Below are 25983 nucleotides of genomic sequence, written 5' to 3'. Positions count from 1 at the left end.
ATACTTTTACTTTTGATACTTAAGTACATTTTAGAAGTTCCATTTGCTTTTGATACTTAAGTACATTTAAAACCAAATACTTTTAGACTTTACTCAAGTAGTATTTTGCTAGATGACTTTCACTTTTACTTGAGTCACTTTCTATTAAGATATCTTTACTTTTACTCAAGTATAACAAATGAGTACTTTTTCCAGCACTGGTCATTTGATATTTTTGAGGTCTTCGCTATTATTCTACAATGTAGAAAATAGTCCAAATAAAGAAAAACCCTTGAATGAGTAGGTGTTCAAAAACGTTTTACTGGCAGTGTACATGTTCAAGCACATTAAGATTGACCCCACGGTGGCCCTATAATGGGCACATATTTATACATCTTGTTCTGTTTGACTCAGAGTCATGGAATTTGGAACACATGCTCAGGGAGGTGAGGCTAGCTAATCTGTAGAGTATGGTTCTGTTTGGCCGCAATCTCATTTGCTTATAGCAGCCATATTCTTTGAGCTAGTCCTAGGGCTATGTGTACAATTTGTCCTGATGGTGGCACTGTGGGACCATAGATTGAACACCTTCATGGCTGCTTGTAGCTATCTATATCTGTTGGGTTTTATGTGTGTTTCCTCGTGTAAATTCATTTCAGACTTCATAGGCATTCATTCCATTGGAAGAGTCATGAGTAGAGTGACAGATTTACCCCCTAGTCATGAAGTATTATGCCACTGCCAGTCAAATCCTAACTGTAGATCTCCCTTTAGTCCTAAGCCTCTTTCTTTGTGTTTGTGTTCTGTTCACGCTTCCAGTATCCTCTCTTACCTAACTGATGTGGAGAAGCTATAGAGGCTGCTAGCTGCCTGTTTAGGGTTGGGCTCCGGATTAGCTGTGACTCAGCAGGACATGAGAAGACTTGGTGGTGTGTATTTGTTTGTGTGTGTGTAGGTGTGTGTGTGTGATATGAGAAGCAGTGACACAGCGCTCTGTGTGTGTGGGAGACGGGAACAGGCATGCATACAGTACATGCAAGTCTCTCCTGCCACTCTCTGCCGTGTGTGTGAGTGTGTGTGTGCATCCGTGTGTTTGTTTGTTTAGTAAACACACCTGAGAGCCAGAGAAATTAAGTGTTGGCCAGACACAGAGACAGGCAGTCCACTCTGTTGTAGTGGGAGTCTGTGTGTTGGGCAGTGTGTTTTAACCAGCTCCTGCCAAGAGGCATGGAGTCTAACTAGAGGATGTGAGGAGTAGGCTAACCTTAGACTAGGTCAGGCATGGGAGTTTCCTGTGTTATGTTTTGGGGTCAGGAAATGTGTTCTTTCCCCCTCTTTCAGGGAAATTGTGTTGATTTGTGAGTCATATTTTCAGGGATGATTGTGAATCCATGTTCTCGAGGAAAATGATAAAGCCACGTCAGAAGTGTTCCCACTCAGTCAACATCTTAGATAAGTGATCTAGTATTGAGTCTTGCAGGGAAGTGCACCTGCCCCAGAGAAGACCTCAGTGAGAACGTTTCACACACACTCTCTCCTTACAGGCTGTTGATTTACTGCTCTATCCTGGCTGTCCTGGTTCCTGGCCCCACCCTAATGTACTCAGAAAGGGAGGAGACCAAAACAAAGACAAAGTCTTCTCATTCTTTGTTTATTAAAAAAAAAAGCTTTCGACTCAATTTGGCATGAGGATCTGCTTTACAAATTGATGGAAAGTGGTGTTGGGGTAAAACATACGACATTATAAAATCCATGTACACAAACAACAAGTGTGCGGTTAAAATTGGCAGAAACCACACATTTCTCTCTACAGGGCCGGGGGCTGAGACAGGATGCAGCTTAAACCTCACCCTCTTCATCATATATATATCAACGAATTGGAAAGGGCTCTAGAACAGTCTGCAGCACCCGGCCTCACCCGACTACAATCTGAAGTCTACTGTTTGCTGATGATCTGATAATCTGGTGCTTCTGTCACCAACCAAGGAGGGCCTACAGCAGCACCTAGACCTTCTGCACAGATTCTGTCAGACCTGGGCATGACAGTAAATCTCAGTAAGACAAAAATAATGTTGTTCCAAAAAAGGTCAAGTTGGGTCTGCTCAACAACCAGGAATTCACAAAATGGGACAAACACCAAATTGAGACTGCATATACAGAATTATGCAAAAATATCCATATCAAAATTCAGAAAAGAGCCATTAAATTCTACAACCACCTAAAAGTAAGAGATTCCCAAACCTTCCATAATATAGCCATCACCTACAGAGAAATTAACTGGAGAAGAGTCCCCTAAGCAAGCTGATCCTTGGGCTCTGTTCACAAACAGACCGCACAGAGCCCAAGGACAGCAACACAATTAGACCCAACCAAATCATGAGAAAACAAAAAGATAATTACTTGACACATTGGAAAGAATTAACAAAAAAACAGAGCATACTAGAATGCTATTTGGCCCTAAACAGAGAGTACACAGACCATTGTGACTGACCCAAAATTAAGGAAAGCTTTGACTTTGTACAGACTCAGTGAGCATAGCCTTGCTATTGAGAAAGGCCACCGAAGGCAGACCTGGCTCTCAAGAGAAGACAGGCTATGTGCACACTGCCAACAAAATTAGGTAGAAACTGATCTGCACTTCCTAACCACCTGCCAAATGTATGACCATATTAGAGACACATATTTCCCTCAGAATACACAGACCCACAATGAATTTGAAAACAAATCAATTTTTGATAAACTCCCATATCTATTGGGTGGATTACCACAGTGTGCCACCATAGCCGCAAGATGTGTGACCTGTTGCCACAAGTAAAGGGCAACCAGTGAAGAACAAACACCATTGTAAATACAACCTATATTTATGTTTATTTATATTCCCTTTTGCACATCATTACAACACTGTATATAGACATAATATGATGTTTGAAATGTCTTTATTCCTTTGGATTTTTGTGAGTAATGTTTACTGTACATTTCTTGTTTATTTCACATTAGTTTATTATCTATTTTACTTGCTTTGGCAATGTAAACATATGTTTTCTATGCCTATAAAGCCCCTTAAATTGAAATAGATTCATTTTTTATTTAACCTTTATATAACTAGGCAAGTCAGTTAAGAACAAATTCTTATTTGTGATACATCCTGGAATCGAACCAGGGTGTCTGTAGTGACGCCTCTAGCACTGAGATGCAGTGTCTTAGACCGATGCGCCACTTGGGAGAGAGCGCGAGACTGTTTTGGCGTAATATTGCATAATAACCGACTGCCCTTTGACTGAGTAGAGTAGAACCTCCTACACAGTGCCTTTGGGAAGTATTAAGACCCCTTGACTTTTTATACATTTTGTTACGTTACAACCTTATTCTAAGATGGATTAAATAAATGAAAATATTCAGCAATCTGCCTTCAACAGCCCATAATGAAAAAGCAAAAACAGGTTTTTAGAAGTTTTTGCAAATGTATTAAAGCTAAAAAACAGAAACAACTTTGCTATGAGACTCTAAATTGAGCCCACTAGCATCATGTTTCCATTGATCATCCTTGAGATGTTTCTACAACTTGATTGGAGTCCACCTTTGGTAAATTCAATTGATTGGACATAATTTGGAAAGGCACACACCTGACTAAATGTATATAAGGTCCCACAGTTGACAGTGCATGAGGTCGAAGGAATTATCCGTAGAGCCCCGAGACAGATCTGGGGAAGGGTACCAAAAAAATGTCTGCAGCATTGAAGGTCCCAAAGAACACAGTGTCCTCCATCATTCTTAAATGGAAGAAGTTTGGAACCACCAGATTCTTCCTAGAGCTGGCCACCTGGCCAAACTGAACAGTCGGGGGGAGAAGGGCCTTGGTCAAGGAGGTGACCAAGAACCAGGTCACTCTGACAGAGCTCTAGAGGTCCTCTGTGGAGATGGGAGAACCTTCCAGAAGGACAACCATCTCTGCAGCACTCCACCAATCCGGCCTTTATTGGTAGAGTGGCCAGGCTAAATCCACTCCTCAGTAAAATTCACACAAAAAAAACAGGCTTGCCTGTTTTGCATGTTATTTTGACATTAATACACGTTACATGGAGGTTCATCAGTTTGCAAACAATGTAAAAAAAAAAACATATTTATAATTGAATTAATAAAGCTGCATACAAACATGGTCTCTTTTTTGTTTTCTTGAGTAAGGCAGCTCCAAAATGCAGGTGTTTTAGCCTAACTCAGTGCCTACTGCGGTGGTGGGGCAAGCCAGCAGAAAATGTGGAGTGTTGCACCGTGATTGGCTCATTGTTCTGTCACTCATGGGGACACTAGTTCACCGCCAAGTCTAAGGGTAGACTATTCTAGCCCCTTGGGTGCTGCCATAGTTACATTAGAAGTGCCTATCCAAGAAGGCTCAAGATCATTGGCCACAGATCAAGTAATGTCATATCACGTTATATGAACAGTAGCTTTGATTGGACTGATCATGTCAACATCATACATTCAAAATCTTAGCAGGCTAGCAGTCATCATGAATGAAGTCGACATTCTACTGGCAAATCCTTTTCAACCCTTATCATATGAAGAGAAATAATGAAGATGAATTATAGATAAAAACCTATCAGTGCTCATCGGCCATAGGACATAAACATTACACAACAAGTTGGAATTCGCAAATTCAACAATGAGAGATTTGGAAGGAGTCAGTGACAGTGGCTGTGTGGTAACAAATCTAGGATTAAGGGGCTCTTTTCCAAGTTTAAAATGCTAAACATTCAACATTGGCCTTGCTGTCAATGAAGCATGAATTGTGTCTCGCTCAAAACACCTGTTAACTGGGAACTGCAAAGTCTTGAACTCACTGAAGTCAAGTTAACTGGGAAGTCGGGAATAAAGGAGGTCCGACTGGGAAAATATGTTTTGAACGGTCATCCAACTGGGAATTGTAAATCCGGCCTCTTTCCAGAGCTACGACCTGAAGATATAACGACACAAGATGAGATCCAGATGCAGACACAGGAGGCAGATGGTTTGAGCTCTGGTATTTATTATAATCCAAGGGATCGACAAAAGGTAGGTCGGGGCCAGAGTCCAAAACGGTACAGGACGGCAGGCAGGCTCAGGTTCAGGGGCAGGCAGAGTGGTCAGGCAGGCAGGGCTCAGAGTCAGGACAGGCAAGGGTCAAAACCAGGAGGGAGAGAAAAAGAGAGACTGGGAAAAAACAGGAGCTGAGAGAAAAACACTGGTTGACTTGGCAAACAAGACGAACTGGCACAGACAGACAGAAACACAGGTGTAAATTCCCAGGGGATAATGGGGAAGATGGGTGACACCTGGAGGGGGGTGGAGACAGGTACAAGGACAGTTGAAACAGATCAGGGTGTGACAGAAGATCAATGACATCATCATGATTCAACCTTGTTTTTTTTTCGTGTTCACAATTGTTTTGAAAGCACCATAAAGGGGCGGCAGGGTATCCTAGTGGTTAGAGCGTTAGACCAGTAACCGCAAGGTTACAAGTTCAAACCCCCGAGCTGACAAGGTACAAATCTGTCGTTCTGCCCCTGAACAGGCAGTTAACCCACTGTTCCTAGGCCGTCATTGAAAATAAGAATTTGTTCTTAACTGACTTGCCTAGTTAAATAAAGGTAAAAAAATATATTTAAAAAATCCAGAGAATACCAAACTATGATGACAAAAAATTCATGAAGGACCGCCGCGCCACCTTCCTGTTCAAAACTGTATTGTATGCTGCTGCATTTCGCCTACTGTTCAGACTTGGTGGTGCACATGTAGCCTATAACCTATTTTAGAGAAATGTAATCATCAAATATTGTAAGAGCTTTCATTGTCTTCTTATATCCCCCTTTTATTTATCCTACCGTTCTGACTTACAGGGAGAACACTCTAAGAACGGCCCATGTTCTGAATTCTGTCGCTGTACATTTCAAAAGTGCTGAACAAATAGTTATATTGACTACGTCTGTCCTAGCTCGCTCATTAATGTCTTAATCGAAATTACAGATTGCCTCTTATCCGCTTGTCGTCCCCTTATGCCATAGTTTGTACATCTCAATTGTCATTAGAAACCACATTTGTTTAAGCAAGTCAGCCATATCAGCTATGTTTTTTAAAGGCAGTAAATGAGGCTGAATGAACTGTTTCGCTGACAGACATGGCTCAGCTGATAGCCAGGTGTAGCAGTGGTAAGATGCTGGGACTGCTGTTGGGACATCTTTATTTAGGCCCTAACAGTTTGTGGACATTGTTTGTCACCGTTATAGTTCAATTCATGTTTTGTTTAGTGTTGTGTTGTGTAGTGACTTTGCTGCCATGCATCCCACTTTTATTTTTGGCCCACCGAGATTTACATGCTAAAATCGCCACTGACTTAGTGGGGCAAAAAAGTATTTAGTCAGCCACCAATTGTGCATGTTCTCCCACTTAAAAAGATGAGAGAGGCCTGTAATTTTCATCATAGGTACACTTCAACTATGACATACAAAATGAGAAGAAAAAAATCCTGAAAATCACATTGTAGGATTTTAATGAATTTATTTGCAAATTATGATGGAAAATAAGTATTTGGTCACCTACAAACAAGCAAGATTTCTGGCTCTCACAGACTTCTTCTTTAAGTGGCTCCTCTGTCCTCCACTAATTAACTGTATTAATGGCACCTGTTTGAACTTGTTATCAGTATAAAAGACACCTGTCCACAACCTCAAACAGTCACACTCCAAACTCCACTATGGCCAAGACCAAAGAGATGTCAAAGGACACCAGAAACAAAATTGTAGACCTGCACCAGGCTGGGAAGACTGAATCTGCAATAGGGAGCAATTATTAGGAAATGGAAGACATACAAGACCACTGATAATCTCCCTTGATCGGGGGCTCCACGCAAGATCTCACCCCGTGGGGTCAAAATGATCACAAGAATGGTGAGCCTAGCGGCCTCCAACACATTGGTGCGGCTGGCTTCCGGGTTGGATGCGCGCTGTGTTAAGAAGCAGTGCGGCTTGGTTGGGTTGTGTATCGGAGGACGCATGACTTTCAACCTTCGTCTCTCCCGAGCCCGTACGGGAGTTGTAGCGATGAGACAAGATAGTAACTACTAACAATTGGATACCACGAAATTGGGGAGAAAAGGAGGTAAAATTCCCAAAAAAAGAGATACTGGGGTGCAAAGGAGCAAAAAATATAAAATAAATAACAGTATGGGGATGAGGTAGTTGGATGGGCTATTTACAAATGGGCTATGTACAGGTGCAGTGATCTGTGAGCTGCTCTGACAGCTGGTGCTTAAAATTAGTGAGGGAGATATGAGTCTCCAGCTTCAGTGATTTTTGCAGTTCGTTCCAGTCATTGGCAGCAAAGAACTGGAAGGAAAGGCGGCCAATGAGGAATTGGCTTTGGGGGTGACCAGTGAAATATACCTGCTGGAGCGCGTGCTACAGGTGGGTGCTGCTATGGTGACCAGCTGAGATAAGGCGGGGCTTTACCTAGCAAAGACTTATAGATGACCTTGAGCCAGTGGGTTTGGCGACGAATATGAAGCGAGGACCAGCCAACGAGAGCATACAGGTCGCAGTGGTGGGTAGTATATGGGGCTTTGGCGACAAAATGGATGGTACTGTGATAGACTGCATCCAATTTGCTGAGTAGAGTGTGGAGGCTATTTTGTAAATGACATCGCCAAAGTCGAGGGTCGGTAGGATAGTCAGTTTTACGAGGGTATGTTTGGCAGCATGAGTGAAGGATGCTTTGTTGTGAAATAGGATGCCGATTCTAGATTTAATTTTGGATTGGAGATTCATGTGAGTCTGGAAGGAGAATTTACAGTCTAACCAGACACCTAGGTATTTGTAGTTGTCCACATATTGTAATTCAGAACCGTCCAGAGTAGTGATGCTGGAAGGGCGGGCAGGTGTGGGCAGTAATCGGTTGAATAGCTTGCATTTAGTTTTACTTGCATTTAGGAGCAGTTGGAGGCCACGGAAGGAGAGTTGTATGGCATTGAAACTCGTCTGGAGGTTAGTTAACACAATGTCCAAAGAAGGGCCAGAAGTATACAGAATGGTGTTGTCTGCGTAGAGGTGGATCAGAGAATCACCCACAGCAAGAGTGACATCACTGATGTATACAGAGAAAAGAGTGCCAAGCATCACGTCTGGAGGAAGCCTGGCACAATCCCCATGGTGAAGCATGGTGGTGGCAGCATCATGCTGTGGGGATGTTTTTCAGCAGCAGGGACTGGGAGACTAGTCAGGATTGAGGGAAAGATGAATGGAACAAAGTACAGAGAGATCACCTTCCAACAGGACAGAGACCCTAAGCATACAGCCAAGATGACGAAGGAGTGGCTTCGGGAGAAGTCTCTGAATGTCCTTGAGTGGCCTGGACTTGAACCCGATCGAACATTCTGGAGAGACCTCAAAATAGCAGTGCAGCAACGCTCCCCATCCAACCTGACAGAGCTTGACAGGATCTGCGGAGATGAATGGGAGAAACTCCCCAAATACAGGTGCAGCATCATACCTAAGAAGACTCAATGCTGTAATCGCTGCCGAAGGTGCTTCAACAAAGTACTGAATAAAAAATAAAACAGTTTTTGCTTTGTCATTATGGGGTATTTATTGTGTGTAGATTGATGAGGAGCGGAAATAAATAATTAAGACATTTTAGAATAAGGCTGTACTGTAACAAAATGTGGAAAAAGTCAAGGAGTCTGAATACTTTCCGAAGGCACTGTATGTCCTCACAAACACAGATATGCACGCACACTGGCACACTCTTCAGAACTACCCATGTTTATAAATGTGAACCTCTTAAGGATCCGCACCTTTTTTTCAATTTTCGCCTGAAATGATATACTCAAATCTAACTGCCTGTAGCCCAGGGCCTGAAACAAGGATATGCATGTTCTTGGTACCATTTGAAAGGAAACACTTTGAAGTTTGTGGAAATATGAAAGGAATGCAGGAGATCTGGTAAAAAGGCACGGTTGTTTTTCTTTGTATTATTGTTTTGCACCATTGTCTTTGAAATGCAAGAGAAAGGCCATAATATATGATTCCAGCCCAGGTGCAATATACATTTTTGCCACTAGATGGCAGCAGTATATGTGCAAAGTTTTAGACTGGTCCAATGAACCATTGTATTTCTGTACAAAAATGTCTAAAAAGACTGCCCAAATATGCCTAATTTGCTTGTTAATAACTTTTTCTGTTCAACATTTTGCACTCTTCTCAAACAATAGCATGGTAAGCTTTCACTGTAATAGCTACTGTAAATTGGACAGTGTAGTTAGCTTAAATTCTTGTTAATCTTTCAGTCAGTATGTCTGTGTCCTGGGAAATGTTCTTGTTACTTCCAACCTCATGCTAATCACATTAGCCTACGTTAGCTCAACCGTCCCATGGAAAGGACACTGATCGTGAAGGTCAGTTTTATGGGTACTTTATGAAATACCCTGTTTTCACATTTGCTAGTTTCTCAGTATTCTTTTTGGACATGTCTGTTTCTTGTGTAAAAAGTGTGTGCTTTCGTTCATGGGTCTCGAAGTGTGTGTATGTGTCTACGGTATGTGTTTGTGTGGTCTAGGAGTCTCTTTTTTTGGCAGTGGTGATTTTGAGAGCCATCTTGTCTGATCTTGTCGAGGGAGCATTAGCTCTGTTAGTCTGCTCAACCAAACTTTCACCAGTGCCACCACACATCAAAGAGACACACTACTCTTATCCACCCTCCTCTCCCCTCCTCTCCCTCCATTCTCTGACTGGAAGCATATTTAAAAGAGTAAATAAACAACAAGCAAGAATGTAAACAGGACGACACGATGTCAAAGACACTCCTCAGAGCAGAGGCACGCTGGGCTCATGCACCTGCCTATCAGTAACCAGTCAACTCTGTCTCTCTGACGGACTGCTGCTTTCACAGATACACACACTTCACAGATACATGTTTCACAGATACACACACTTCACGGATACATGTTTCACAGATACACACTTCACAGATACACATGCTTCTCAGATACACACACTTCTCAGATACACACGCTTTACAGATACACACGCTTCACAGATACACACTTTACAGATACACACGCTTCACAGATACACACTTTACAGATACACACACTTTACAGATACACACACTTTACATATACACACACTTTACAGATACACACGCTTTACAGATACAAACTTTACAGATACACACTTTACAGATACACACTTTACAGATACACACTCTTCTCAGATACACGCTTTACAGATACACACGCTTCTCATATACACACTTTACAGATACACACACTTTACAGATACACACGCTTCTCAGATACACACTTTACAGATCCACACGCTTCACAGATACAAACTTTACAGATACAAACTTTACAGATACACACTTTACAGATACACACTCTTCAAAGATACAAACTTTACAGATACACACGCTTTACAGATACACACGCTTCACAGATACACACGCTTCTCAGATACACACTTTACAGATACACACACTTCACAGATACATGTTTCACATATACACACTTCACAGATACACACGCTTCTCAGATACACACTTTACAGATATACACGCTTCACAGATACACACTTTACAGATACACATGCTTCTCAGATACACACACTTTTCAGATACACACGCGTAACAGATACACATTTCACAGATACACACGCTTCACAGATACACACTTTACAGATACACACGCTTCTCAGATACACGCTTCACAGATGCACACTTTACAGATACACACGCTTCTCAGATACACACTTTACAGATACACACGCTTCTCAGATACACGCGTAACAGATACATATTTCACAGATACACACGCTTCACAGATACACACTTTACAGATACACACGCTTCTCAGATACACGCTTCACAGATACACACTTTACAGATACACACTTCACAGATACACCTGCTTCACAGATACACACATTTCACTTACACACTTTACAGATACACACTTCACAGATACACACTTTACAGATACATGCTTCACAGATACACACACTTCACAGATACACACATTTCACTTACACACTTCACAGATACACACTTCTCAGATACACACATTTCACTTACACGCTTCACAGATACACACATTTCACTTACACGCTTCACAGATACACACGCTTCACAGATACACACTTTACAGATACACACACTACAGATACACACACTTTACAGATACACACTTTACAGATACACACTCTTCAAAGATACAAACTTTACAGATACACACGCTTTACAGATACACACGCATCACAGATACACACGCTTCTCAGATACACACTTTACAGATACACACACTTTACAGATACACACACTTTACAGATACACACACTTTACAGATACACACGCTTCTCAGATACACACTTTACAGATCCACACGCTTCACAGATACAAACTTTACAGATACAAACTTTACAGATGCACACTTTACAGATACACACTCTTACATTTACATTACATTTAAGTCATTTAGCAGACGCTCTTATCCAGAGCGACTTACAAATTGGTGCATTCACCTTATGACATCCAGTGGGACAGTCACTTAACAATAGTGCATCTAAAACTTAGGGGGGGTGGGGTGAGAGGGATTACTTAACCTATCCTAGGTATTCCTTAAAGAGGTGGGGTTTCAGGTGTCTCCGGAAGGTGGTGATTGACTCCGCTGTCCTGGCGTCGTGAGGGAGTTTGTTCCACCATTGGGGGGCCAGGGCAGCGAACAGTTTTGACTGGGCTGAGCGGGAGCTGTACTTCCTCAGTGGTAGGGAGGCGAGCAGGCCAGAGGTGGATGAACGCAGTGCCCTTGTTTGGGTGTAGGGCCTGATCAGAGCCTGGAGGTACTGAGGTGCCGTTCCCCTCACAGCTCCGTAGGCAAGCACCATGGTCTTGTAGCGGATGCGAGCTTCAACTGGAAGCCAGTGGAGAGAACGGAGGAGCGGGGTGACGTGAGAGAACTTGGGAAGGTTGAACACCAGACGGGCTGCGGCGTTCTGGATGAGTTGAAGGGTTTAATGGCACAGGCAGGGAGCCCAGCCAACAGCGAGTTGCAGTAATCCAGACGGGAGATGACAAGTGCCTGGATTAGGACCTGCGCCGCTTCCTGTGTGAGGCAGGGTCGTACTCTGCGGATGTTGTAGAGCATGAACCTACAGGAACGGGCCACCGCCTTGATGTTAGTTGAGAACGACAGGGTGTTGTCCAGGATCACACCAAGGTTCTTGGCGCTCTGGGAGGAGGACACAGTGGAGTTGTCAACCGTGATGGCGAGATCATGGAACGGGCAGTCCTTCCCCGGGAGGAAGAGCAGCTCCGTCTTGCCGAGGTTCAGCTTGAGGTGGTGATCCGTCATCCACACTGATATGTCTGCCAGACATGCAGAGATGCGATTCGCCACCTGGTCATCAGAAGGGGGAAAGGAGAAGATTAATTGTGTGTCGTCTGCATAGCAATGATAAGAGAGACCATGTGAGGTTATGACAGAGCCAAGTGACTTGGTGTATAGCGAGAATAGGAGAGGGCCAAGAACAGAGCCCTGGGGGACACCAGTGGTGAGAGCGCGTGGTGAGGAGACAGATTCTCGCCACGCCACCTGGTAGGAGCGACCTGTCAGGTAGGACGCAATCCAAGCGTGGGCCGCGCCGGAGATGCCCAACTCGGAGAGGGTGGAGAGGAGGATCTGATGGTTCACAGTATCGAAGGCAGCCGATAGATCTAGAAGGATGAGAGCAGAGGAGAGAGAGTTAGCTTTAGCAGTGCGGAGCGCCTCCGTGATACAGAGGAGAGCAGTCTCAGTTGAATGACTAGTCTTGAAACCTGACTGATTTGGATCAAGAAGGTCATTCAGAGAGAGAAAGCGGGAGAGCTGGCCAAGGACGGCACGTTCAAGAGTTTTGGAGAGAAAAGAAAGAAGGGATACTGGTCTGTAATTGTTGACATCGGAGGGATCGAGTGTAGGTTTTTTCAGAAGGGGTGCAACTCTCGCTCTCTTGAAGACGGAAGGGACGTAGCCAACGGTCAGGGATGAGTTGATGAGCGAGGTGAGGTAAGGGAGAAGGTCTCCGGAAATGGTCTGGAGAAGAGAGGAGGGGATAGGGTCAAGCGGGCAGGTTGTTGGGCGGCCGGCCGTCACAAGACGCGAGATTTCATCTGGAGAGAGAGGGGAGAAAGAGGTCAGAGCATAGGGTAGGGCAGTGTGAGCAGAACCAGCGGTGTCGTTTGACTTAGCAAACGAGGATCGGATGTCGTCGACCTTCTTTTCAAAATGGTTGACGAAGTCATCTGCAGAGAGGGAGGAGGGGGGAGGGGGCGGAGGATTCAGGAGGGAGGAGAAGGTGGCAAAGAGCTTCCTAGGGTTAGAGGCAGAAGCTTGGAATTTAGCGTGGTAGAAAGTGGCTTTAGCAGCAGAGACAGAGGAGGAAAATGTAGAGAGGAGGGAGTGAAAGGATGCCAGGTCCGCAGGGAGGCGAGTTTTCCTCCATTTCCGCTCGGCTGCCCGGAGCCCTGTTCTGTGAGCTCGCAATGAGTCATCGAGCCACGGAGCGGGAGGGGAGGACCGAGCCGGCCTGGAGGATAGGGGACATAGAGAGTCAAGGGATGCAGAGAGGGAGGAGAGGAGGGTTGAGGAGGCAGAATCAGGAGATAGGTGGGAGAAGGTTTGAGCGGAGGGAAGAGATGATAGGATGGAAGAGGAGAGAGTAGCGGGGGAGAGAGAGCGAAGGTTGGGACGGCGCGATACCATCCGAGTAGGGGCAGTGTGGGAGGTGTTGGATGAGAGCGAGAGGGAAAAGGATACAAGGCAGTGGTCGGAGACTTGGAGGGGAGTTGCAATGAGGTTAGTGGAAGAACAGCATCTAGTAAAGATGAGGTCGAGCGTATTGCCTGCCTTGTGAGTAGGGGGAAGGTGAGAGGGTGAGGTCAAAAGAGGAGAGGAGTGGAAAGAAGGAGGCAGAGAGGAAAGAGTCAAAGGTAGACGTGGGGAGGTTAAAGTCGCCCAGAACTGTGAGAGGTGAGCCGTCCTCAGGAAAGGAGCTTATCAAGGCATCAAGCTCATTGATGAACTCTCCGAGGGAACCTGGAGGGCGATAAATGATAAGGATGTTAAGCTTGAAAGGGCTAGTGACTGTGACAGCATGGAATTCAAAGGAGGCGATAGACAGATGGGTAAGGGGAGAAAGAGAGAATGACCACTTGGGAGAGATGAGGATCCCGGTGCCACCACCCCGCTGACCAGACGCTCTCGGGGTGTGCGAGAACACGTGGGCGGACGAAGAGAGAGCAGTAGGAGTAGCAGTGTTGTCTGTGGTGATCCATGTTTCCGTCAGGGCCAAGAAGTCGAGGGACTGGAGGGAGGCATGGGCTGAGATGAACTCTGCCTTGTTGACCGCAGATTGGCAGTTCCAGAGGCTACCGGAGACCTGGAACTCCACGTGGGTCGTGCGCGCTGGGACCACCAGAGTAGGGTGGCCGCGGCCACGCGGTGAGGAGCGTTTGTATGGTCTGTGCAGAGAGGAGAGAACAGGGATAAACCGACACATAGTTGACAGGCTACAGAAGAGGCTACGCTAATGCAAAGGAGATTGGAATGACAAGTGGACTACACGTCTCGAATGTTCAGAAAGTTAAGCTACGTAGCAAGAATCTTATTGACTAAAATGATTAAAATGATACAGTACTGCTGAAGTAGGCCAGCTGGCAGTGGGTGCGTTGTTGACACTACACTAATCAAGTCGTTCCGTTGAGTGTAATAGTTTCTGCAGTGTTGCTATTCGGGGCTAGCAGGCTAGCTAGCAGTGTTGTTTACGTTACGTTGCGTTAAAAGAACGACAATAGATGGCTAGCGAACCTAGAAAATCGCTCTAGACTACACAATTATCTTTGATACAAAGACGGCTATGTAGCTAGCTAAGTAGCTAGCTACGATCAAACAAATCAAACCGTTGTACTGTAATGAAAATGAAGTGAAAATGTGATACAACCTGTGAATGCGACCGGGTAGTTGAGTTCTATACAGAAGACGTTGGCTAGCGTTGGCTAGCTGTTGGCTAGCTAGCAGAGTCACCTACGTTAAGGACGACAAATAGCTGGCTAGCTAACCTCGGTAAATTAAGATAATCACTCTAAGACTACACACTCTAAACCTAAACAACACAATTATCTTGGATACGATGATACGATGATACGAAGACAGCAAAGACAGCTATGTAGCTAGCTGACACTAAACTAATCAAGTCGTTCAGTTGAGTGTAACAGTTTCTCCAGTGCAGCTAATCAGTGGACGTTAGCTAGCTGGCTAGTGAAGACTAGTGAAGACTACGTTAGGACGGCGAAATACGATAATTACGCAATTATCTTTTGATACAAAGACGGCTATGTAGCTAGCTGAGAAGAAATTGCTAAGATAAGACAAATCAAACCGTTGTAATATAATGAAATATAATGAAAAAGTTATACTACCCGTTGGAGCGACGTGCAGATGCGACCACTCGCTCCAACCGGAACCGGAACCGGAACACACTGTTTCTACTTCAAAGATACAAACTTTACAGATACACACGCTTTACAGATACACACGCTTCACAGATACACACGCTTCTCAGATACACGCTTTACAGATACACACACTTTACAGATACACACGCTTCTCATATACACACTTTACAGATACACACACTTTACAGATACACACACTTTACAGATACACACGCTTTACAGATACACACGCTTCTCAGATACACACTTTACAGATACACACTTTACAGATACACACTTTACAGATACACACTCTTCAAAGATACAAACTTTACAGATACACACGCTTTACAGATACACACGCTTCACAGATACACACGCTTCTCAGATACACACTTTACAGATACACACGCTTTACAGATATATACACTTTACAGATACACACGCTTCTCAGATACACACTTTACAGATACACACACTTTACAGATACACACGCTTCACAGATACACACTTTACAGATACACACGCTTCACAGATACACACTTTACAGATACACACACTTTACAGATACACACACTTTACATATACACACACTTTACAGATACACACGCTTTACAGATACAAACTTTACAGATACACACTTTACAGATACACACTTTACAGATACACACTCTTCAAAGATACAAACTTTACAGATACACACGCTTTACAGATACACACGCTTCACAGATACACATGCTTCTCAGATACACGCTTTACAGATACACACACTTTACAGATACACACGCTTTACAGATACACACGCTTTACAGATACACACGCTTTACAGATACACACACTTTACAGATACACACGCTTTACAGATACACACGCTTTACAGATACACACGCTTCTCAGATACACACTTTACAGATCCACACGCTTCACAGATACAAACTTTACAGATACAAACTTTACAGATACACACTTTACAGATACACACTCTTCAAAGATACAAACTTTACAGATACACACACTTTACAGATACACACGCTTTACAGATACACACGCTTCTCAGATACACACTTTACAGATACACACGCTTTACAGATACACACTATACAGATACACACGCTTCACAGATACACACTTTACAGATACACACGCTTCACAGATACACACTATACAGATACACACGCTTCACAGATACACACTTTACAGATACACACGCTTCTCAGATACACACTTTACAGATACACATGCTTCACAGATACACACGCTTCACAGATACACACGCTTCACAGATACACACTTTACAGATACACACGCTTCTCAGATACACACTTTACAGATACACACGCTTCTCAGATACACACTTTACAGATACACACTTGACAGATATACACTTTACAGATACACACTTTACAGATACACACGCTTTACAGATATACACTTTACAGATACACACTTTACAGATACACACTCTTAACAGATACACATTTCACAGATACACACGCTTAACAGATACACACTTCACAGATACACACTTTACAGATACACACTTTACAGATACACACTCTTCAAAGATACAAACTTTACAGATACACACGCTTTACAGATACACACGCTTCACAGATACACACGCTTCTCAGATACACGCTTTACAGATACACACGCTTCTCATATACACACTTTACAGATACACACACTTTACAGATACACACACTTTACATATACACACACTTTACAGATACACACGCTTCTCAGATACACACTTTACAGATCCACACGCTTCACAGATACAAACTTTACAGATACAAACTTTACAGATACACACTTTACAGATACACACTCTTCAAAGATACAAACTTTACAGATACACACGCTTTACAGATACACACGCTTCACAGATACACACGCTTCTCAGATACACACTTTACAGATACACACACTTCACAGATACATGTTTCACATATACACACTTCACAGATACACACGCTTCTCAGATACACACTTTACAGATATACACGCTTTACAGATACACACTTTACAGATACACATGCTTCTCAGATACACACTCTTTTCAGATACACACGTGTAACAGATACACATTTCACAGATACACACGCTTCACAGATACACACTTTACAGATACACACGCTTCTCAGATACACGCTTCACAGATGCACACTTTACAGATACACACGCTTCTCAGATACACACTTTACAGATACACACGCTTCTCAGATACACGCGTAACAGATACATATTTCACAGATACACACGCTTCACAGATACACACTTTACAGATACACACGCTTCTCAGATACACGCTTCACAGATACACACTTTACAGATACACACTTCACAGATACACCTGCTTCACAGATACACACATTTCACTTACACACTTTACAGATACACACTTCACAGATACACACTTTACAGATACATGCTTCACAGATACACACACTTCACAGATACACACATTTCACTTACACACTTCACAGATACACACTTCTCAGATACACACATTTCAACTTACACGCTTCACAGATACACACATTTCACTTACACGCTTCACAGATACACACACTTCACAGATACACACTTTACAGATACACACACTACAGATACACACACTTTACAGATACACACTTTACAGATACACACTCTTCAAAGATACAAACTTTACAGATACACACGCTTTACAGATACACACGCTTCACAGATACACACGCTTCTCAGATACACACTTTACAGATACACACACTTTACAGATACACACACTTTACAGATACACACGCTTCTCAGATACACACTTTACAGATCCACACGCTTCACAGATACAAACTTTACAGATACAAACTTTACAGATACACACTTTACAGATACACACTCTTCAAAGATACAAACTTTACAGATACACACGCTTTACAGATACACACGCTTCACAGATACACACACTTCTCAGATACACGCTTTACAGATACACACACTTTACAGATACACACGCTTCTCATATACACACTTTACAGATATACACACTTTACAGATACACACACTTTACAGATACACACACTTTACAGATACACACGCTTTACAGATACACACGCTTCTCAGATACACATTTTACAGATACAAACTTTACAGATACACACTTTACAGATACACACTCTTCAAAGATACAAACTTTACAGATACACACACTTTACAGATACACACGCTTCACAGATACACACGCTTCTCAGATACACACTTTACAGATACACACGCTTTACAGATAAACACGATTCACAGATACACACTTTACAGATACACACGCTTCACAGATACACACTTTACAGATACACACACTTTACAAATACACACACTTTACATATACACACACTTTACAGATACACACGCTTTACAGATACACACGCTTTACAGATACACACGCTTCTCAGATACACACTTTACAGATCCACACGCTTCACAGATACAAACTTTACAGATACAAACCTTACAGATACACACTTTACAGATACACACTCTTCAAAGATACAAACTTTACAGATACACACACTTTACAGATACACACGCTTCACAGATACACACGCTTCTCAGATACACACTTTACAGATACACACGCTTTACAGATACACACACTTTACAGATACACACGCTTCACAGATACACACTTTACAGATACACACGCTTCTCAGATACACACTTTACAGATACACATGCTTCACAGATACACACGCTTCACAGATACACACGCTTCACAGATACACGCTTTACAGATACACACGCTTCTCAGCTACACACTTTACAGATATACACTTTACAGATACACACTTTACAGATACACACGCTTTACAGATATACACTTTACAGATACACACTTTTCAGATACACACTCTTAACAGATACACATTTCACAGATACACACGCTTAACAGATACACACTTCACAGATACACACTCTTCAAAGATACAAACTTTACAGATACACACGCTTTACAGATACACACGCTTCACAGATACACACGCTTCTCAGATACACACTTTACAGATACACACACTTCACAGATACATGTTTCACATATACACACTTCACAGATACACACTCTTCTCAGATACACACTTTACAGATATACATGCTTCACAGATACACACTTTACAGATACACATGCTTCTCAGATACACACACTTTTCAGATACACACGTGTAACAGATACACATTTCACAGATACACACGCTTCACAGATACACACTTTACAGATACACACGCTTCTCAGATACACGCTTCACAGATGCACACTTTACAGATACACACGCTTCTCAGATACACACTTTACAGATACACACGCTTCTCAGATACACGCGTAACAGATACATATTTCACAGATACACACGCTTCACAGATACACACTTTACAGATACACACGCTTCTCAGATACACGCTTCACAGATACACACTTTACAGATACACACTTCACAGATACACCTGCTTCACAGATACACACATTTCACTTACACACTTTACAGATACACACTTCACAGATACACACTTTACAGATACATGCTTCACAGATACACACACTTCACAGATACACACATTTCACTTACACACTTCACAGATACACACTTCTCAGATACACACATTTCACTTACACGCTTCACAGATACACACATTTCACTTACACGCTTCACAGATACACACGCTTCACAGATACACACTTTACAGATACACACACTACAGATACACACACTTTACAGATACACACTTTACAGATACACACTCTTCAAAGATACAAACTTTACAGATACACACGCTTTACAGATACACACGCTTCACAGATACACACGCTTCTCAGATACACACTTTACAGATACACACACTTTACAGATACACACACTTTACAGATACACACGCTTCTCAGATACACACTTTACAGATCCACACGCTTCACAGATACAAACTTTACAGATACAAACTTTACAGATACACACTTTACAGATACACACTCTTCAAAGATACAAACTTTACAGATACACACGCTTTACAGATACACACGCTTCACAGATACACACGCTTCTCAGATACACGCTTTACAGATACACACACTTTACAGATACACACGCTTCTCATATACACACTTTACAGATACACACACTTTACAGATACACACGCTTTACAGATACACACGCTTCTCAGATACACACTTTACAGATACAAACTTTACAGATACACACTTTACAGATACACACTCTTCAAAGATACAAACTTTACAGATACACACGCTTTACAGATACACACGCTTCACAGATACACACGCTTCTCAGATACACACTTTACAGATACACACGCTTTACAGATACACACGCTTCACAGATACACACTTTACAGATACACACACTTTACAGATACACACGCTTTACAGATACAAACTTTACAGATACACACTTTACAGATACACACTTTACAGATACACACTCTTCAAAGATACAAACTTTACAGATACACACGCTTTACAGATACACACGCTTCACAGATACACATGCTTCTCAGATACACACTTTACAGATCCACATGCTTCACAGATACAAACTTTACAGATACAAACTTTACAGATACACACTTTACAGATACACACTCTTCAAAGATACAAACTTTACAGATACACACACTTTACAGATACACACGCTTCACAGATACACACGCTTCTCAGATACACACTTTACAGATACACACGCTTTACAGATACACACACTTTACAGATACACACGCTTCTCAGATACACACTTTACAGATACACACGCTTCACAGATACACACTATACAGATACACACGCTTCACAGATACACACTTTACAGATACACACGCTTCTCAGATACACACTTTACAGATACACATGCTTCACAGATACACACGCTTCACAGATACACACGCTTCACAGATACACACTTTACAGATACACACGCTTCTCAGATACACACTTTACAGATACACACGCTTCTCAGATACACACTTTACAGATACACACTTGACAGATATACACTTTACAGATACACACTTTACAGATACACACGCTTTACAGATATACACTTTACAGATACACACTTTACAGATACACACTCTTAACAGATACACATTTCACAGATACACACGCTTAACAGATACACACTTCACAGATACACAGACTTCACAGATACACACACTTTACAGATACACACGCTTCTCAGATACACACACTTTACAGATACACACGCTTCTCAGATACACACACTTTACAGATACACACACTTTACAGATACACACACTTTACAGATACACACACTTTACAGATATACACTTTACAGATACACACGCTTTACAGATATACACTTTACAGATACACGCTTCTCAGATACACACGCTTAACAGATACACATTTCACAGATACACACACTTTACAGATACACACGCTTCTCAGATACACACACTTTACAGATACACACGCTTCTCAGATACACACACTTTTCAGATACACACACTTTACAGATACACATTTCACAGATATACACTTCACATATACTCGCGCTTCTCAGATACTCACGCTTCTCAGATAAACTTTTCACAAATACACACTTGACAGATTCACACACTTGCCAGATTCACACACTTCACAGATACATGTTTCACAGGTACACGCGCTAGACAGATACACAATTCAGATATATGTTTTTTACAGTAACACTTACTAGATCTGTATATTCCGCCCCATATGGGTCAACCGACTGACGCTTCGTTGCTGCTGTCACGTCATTTCAGTATTAGTTCTATGAGTGTAGTGTCACCCAAGGGGCCATGGGGAGGAGATGTTTTCAGACTGCACTGTGAATGGAAAGCACTACAGAGGTTTTCTGAAGTCTCCAAGTTCTTTATTTTTGGCGCACTTTGTCACAGGTGCAGCTCTCTCTCTCTGTGTGTGTGTGTGTGTGTGTGTGTGTGTGTGTGTGTGTGTGTGTGTGTGTGTGTGTGTGTGTGTGTGTGTGTGTGTGTGTGTGTGTGTGTGTGTGTGTGTGTGTGTGTGTGTGTGTGTGTGTGTGTGTGTGTGTGTGTAACGGTTTCTTGTCCCCAGCTTTCGTTTCGGGTTCTTTGATGTTTCAGTAGGGGAGTTTTGACCCACCTTTTGGCTCTAGGCCTCAACCCCTTTGTCCAGGGCCTCTCCCTGTTTTACCACAACATGCAGGAGGTTTCTCTGTAGTCTCTCGCCCCTTATCCCTTATAACTCACAACTCATTAGTAAATCCCCCTATCTGAATCATATTGAAGGAATGGCAGGAAGGTAAAGGCAATGCAAATGACGTTTCAATCTTACAGAGAAAGACAGAGGAGTTGCCATAACCATTCATATAAGTACTTTTAAGCAAAGGCTTATACCATGGTTTTATATATGATCTATTTCCATAAGAGTTCTTCCCTCTTAATGCAAATGTTGCCAGGGCTCTCCCTGAAAGCTTCCGTTGAGTCATAAATTCCAACAACTGACCTCCCACTCGTCTCTCTCTCTCTCTCTCCGTCTCTCTCTCAGGGTCCACACATAGCATCAGTGACCCTGGCAGCATATGAATGTGGTTCGGTGGATTTCCCGGAACCCCCCTACCCCGAGCAGATCATCTGCCCCCAGGAAGAGGTGTTGTTGGGGGGGACAGAGGCCGTGGCCCAAGCGGGTGTGGAGGGCTTGGCGGGGGTGGCAGCAGCTGTACAGGGAAGCATTTCCCTCTGGACCATTGTCTCCAAGGTCCGCTTAGAGGCCTGCATGTGGGTGAGTCTATTCTACATACAGTCTGTACACAGTCAACACACAGTCAACTGCACAGCCCATGACACATAGTCGAGACATGCAATCTATAAACAGTCAACGCACGCAGACGACATGCACAGTCTCCTACAAAGTAGTTTACACAGTCTTTTACACACAGTGCATATGCCCCTCAACTGGGGTTTAACTATCAGTATTGGTACATGTCAGGTTCACTGGCACAAATGCTTTATGATCAGTAAGCCTCAAAGAGTTCGAAGTAAAATAACATTGACTGTAGGTCAAGATAATTTCCTAAAACATGTGATTGCTAAGTGAGATTTCATTGACAATTCAGTACAATAATACCCACTGATGGTTTGGAAAACCCCAGCCTTTTACGGTGAATTTCCCCTTAACACTGCTGGTGGTTTCACACCTCTAACCAAACATAGCCATGTGGTTAGGTACTGAGGACATGATACTGACAGTTTGTAATCCTTCACCGCTGTCACGCACACACACCACTGTCACACCACTATCACACACAGTTCTGTAGCTAGAGCCAGCCCTGGCACAGGTAGACGTTAACCCTTCACCAGATACTTTGGTTTCATTCTGACTCTGGTGGCTATGGTAACCACTACAATGACTCAGCCATGACATAGAGTTGTCATGCTACTACCACCACCATGCTCTGCGTCAAAAGCCTATCAACCCTCACACCTCTTATTTATTTGAACCTTTATTTAGGCAAGTCAGTTAAGAACAAATTCTTACTTACAATGACGGCCAACCCCGGCCAAACCCTAACGACGCTGGGCCAATTGTGCGCCTCCCTATGGCACTCCCAATCACGGACGGTTGTGATACAGCCTGGAATCTAACCAGGGTCTGTAGTGACCCCACTAGCACTGAGATGCAGTGCCTTGGACCGCTGCGTCACTCGGGAGCCCACCTCTAACTGGTAACTGCCTGTATCAGCTTCCCAATGAAGACCAGCACTTCTCTTCCTGGATTCTCAGCATTCACAGCTCTTTTACAGAGAGTCTGCAGTGTCAGGCCCTTTTCTCAGAGCTTCCCTCTCAGTGTGAAACTGTCTCTACTGATAAACACAGATGGTTAACAGAGAAGTCTGAGAAGAGAGAACTCATCTCTATGACCTGTGGTGAACTTGGGATTTTTATGTTCCTCTAAAGTGACCGAAAATGAGAAGTGGGGGATGTTATCTCACTCTTGTTTATTCACATTTCACATGCTACTGGCTGTGGGGAACAGAGTACCTCTACTTCTACTACTTTAGTACTGCTGCTGCTGGGGCCCTTTCCCTGGAACAGAGTGAGTGAGTGAGTGAGTGAGTGAGTGAGTGAGTGAGTGAGTGAGTGAGTGAGTGAGTGAGTGAGTGAGTGAGTGAGTGAGTGAGGGAGTGAGGGAGTGAGGGAGTGTGGGGGGGAAGGAGTGAAGGACGGAGAGAGGGAGGGAGTGTAGGTCAGGTGTATTCTACCACCATAGTTTTAGTTACACCAGGATATGTGCGATTTTCCCATTCCTTTTCTATTTTACCAGGGACTCTGATTTCAGTGGAGCAGATTCAAGGTTTCTTTAGCTGGCATGTCGTGCCCATACCAAAGAGTAATTATGTGGTAAGGGCGGAGCTGTGTGTGTGTCAGCTAGGGGTATGCCATACGATCCCCTGGCCTCGCCCCCAGATGCTGGCACAGCCCATAATGCTGCAACACCTGCTGTGCCCACTTGATGCTCACGGCATTAAAGCCCCAAAAAGCTACACCATTCACCCCACCCTTCTCTGGCACCAGTAGCCCTTCTTATGATATTACCCCCTCGCTCTGCCCTCTGGCCCTCCCCTCTCCCTCTCCCTCTCTCCTCTGGCCCTCCCCTCTCCCTCTCCCTCTCTCCTCTGGCCCTCCCCTCTCCCTCTCCCCACTGGCCCTCCCCTCTCCTTCTCCCCTCTGGCCATCCCCTCTCCTTCTCCCCTCTGGCCCTCCCCTCTCCCTCTCCCCTCTGGCACTCCCCTCTCTCCTCTGGCCCTCCCCTCTCCCCTCTGGCCCTCCCCTCTTCCCTCTGGGCCTCCCCTCTTTCCTCTGGTCCTCCCCTCTTTCCTCTGGCCCTCCCCTTTCTCCTCTGGCCCTCCCCTCTGGCCCTCCCCTCTCCATCTCCCCTCTGGCCCTCCCCTCTCCCTCTCCCCTCTGGCCCTCCCCTCTGGCCCTCCCCTCTCCCTCTGTCCTCTGGCCCTCCCCTCTCCCTCTCCCCTCTGGCCCTCCTCCCCTCTCCCTCTGTCCTCTGGCCCTCCCCTTTCCCTCTGTCCTCTGGCCCTCCCCTCTCCCTCTGTCCTCTGGCCCTCCCCTCTCCCTCTGTCCTCTGGCCCTCCCCTCTCCCTCTGTCCTCTGGCCCTCCCCTCTCCCTCTGTCCTCTGGCCCTCCCTCTCCCTCTGTCCTCTGGCCCTCCCCTCTCCCTCTCCCCTCTGGGCCTCCCCTCTGGCCCTCCCCTCTCCCTCTGTCCTCTGGCCCTCCCCTCTCCCTCTGTCCTCTGGCCCTCCCCTCTCCCTCTGTCCTCTGGCCCTCCCCTCTCCCTCTCCCCTCTGGCCCTCCCCTCTGGCCCTCCCCTCTCCCTCTGTCCTCTGGCCCTCCCCTCTCCCTCTGTCCTCTGGCCCTCCCCTCTCCCTCTGTCCTCTGGCCCTCCCCTCTACCTCTCTCCTCTGGCCCTCCCCTCTCCCTTTCTCCTCTGGCCCTCCCCTCTGG

General features: G+C 44.1%; 1 protein-coding gene across 5 annotated transcripts in view; it reads left to right on the top strand.

Annotated features, from left to right (window-relative positions):
• The window catches only part of LOC124010561 (vacuole membrane protein 1-like), a 117731-nt gene that overhangs the window by 44465 nt on the left and 47283 nt on the right, over positions 1–25983 (top strand). For all 5 annotated transcript variants that reach the window (XM_046323148.1, XM_046323157.1, XM_046323167.1 and 2 more), the window contains one exon: positions 23015–23248. In XM_046323148.1, the coding sequence (XP_046179104.1) occupies positions 23015–23248 (234 nt within the window). The remainder of the gene's footprint in view (positions 1–23014; positions 23249–25983) is intronic.

The sequence above is a fragment of the Oncorhynchus gorbuscha genome, linkage group LG02 (genome assembly GCF_021184085.1).
Source record: "Oncorhynchus gorbuscha isolate QuinsamMale2020 ecotype Even-year linkage group LG02, OgorEven_v1.0, whole genome shotgun sequence".
Classification (NCBI taxonomy): Eukaryota; Metazoa; Chordata; class Actinopteri; order Salmoniformes; family Salmonidae; genus Oncorhynchus; species Oncorhynchus gorbuscha.
The sequence above is the reverse complement of the archived record's forward strand: the minus strand, read 5'-3'. Positions and strand labels throughout refer to the sequence as shown.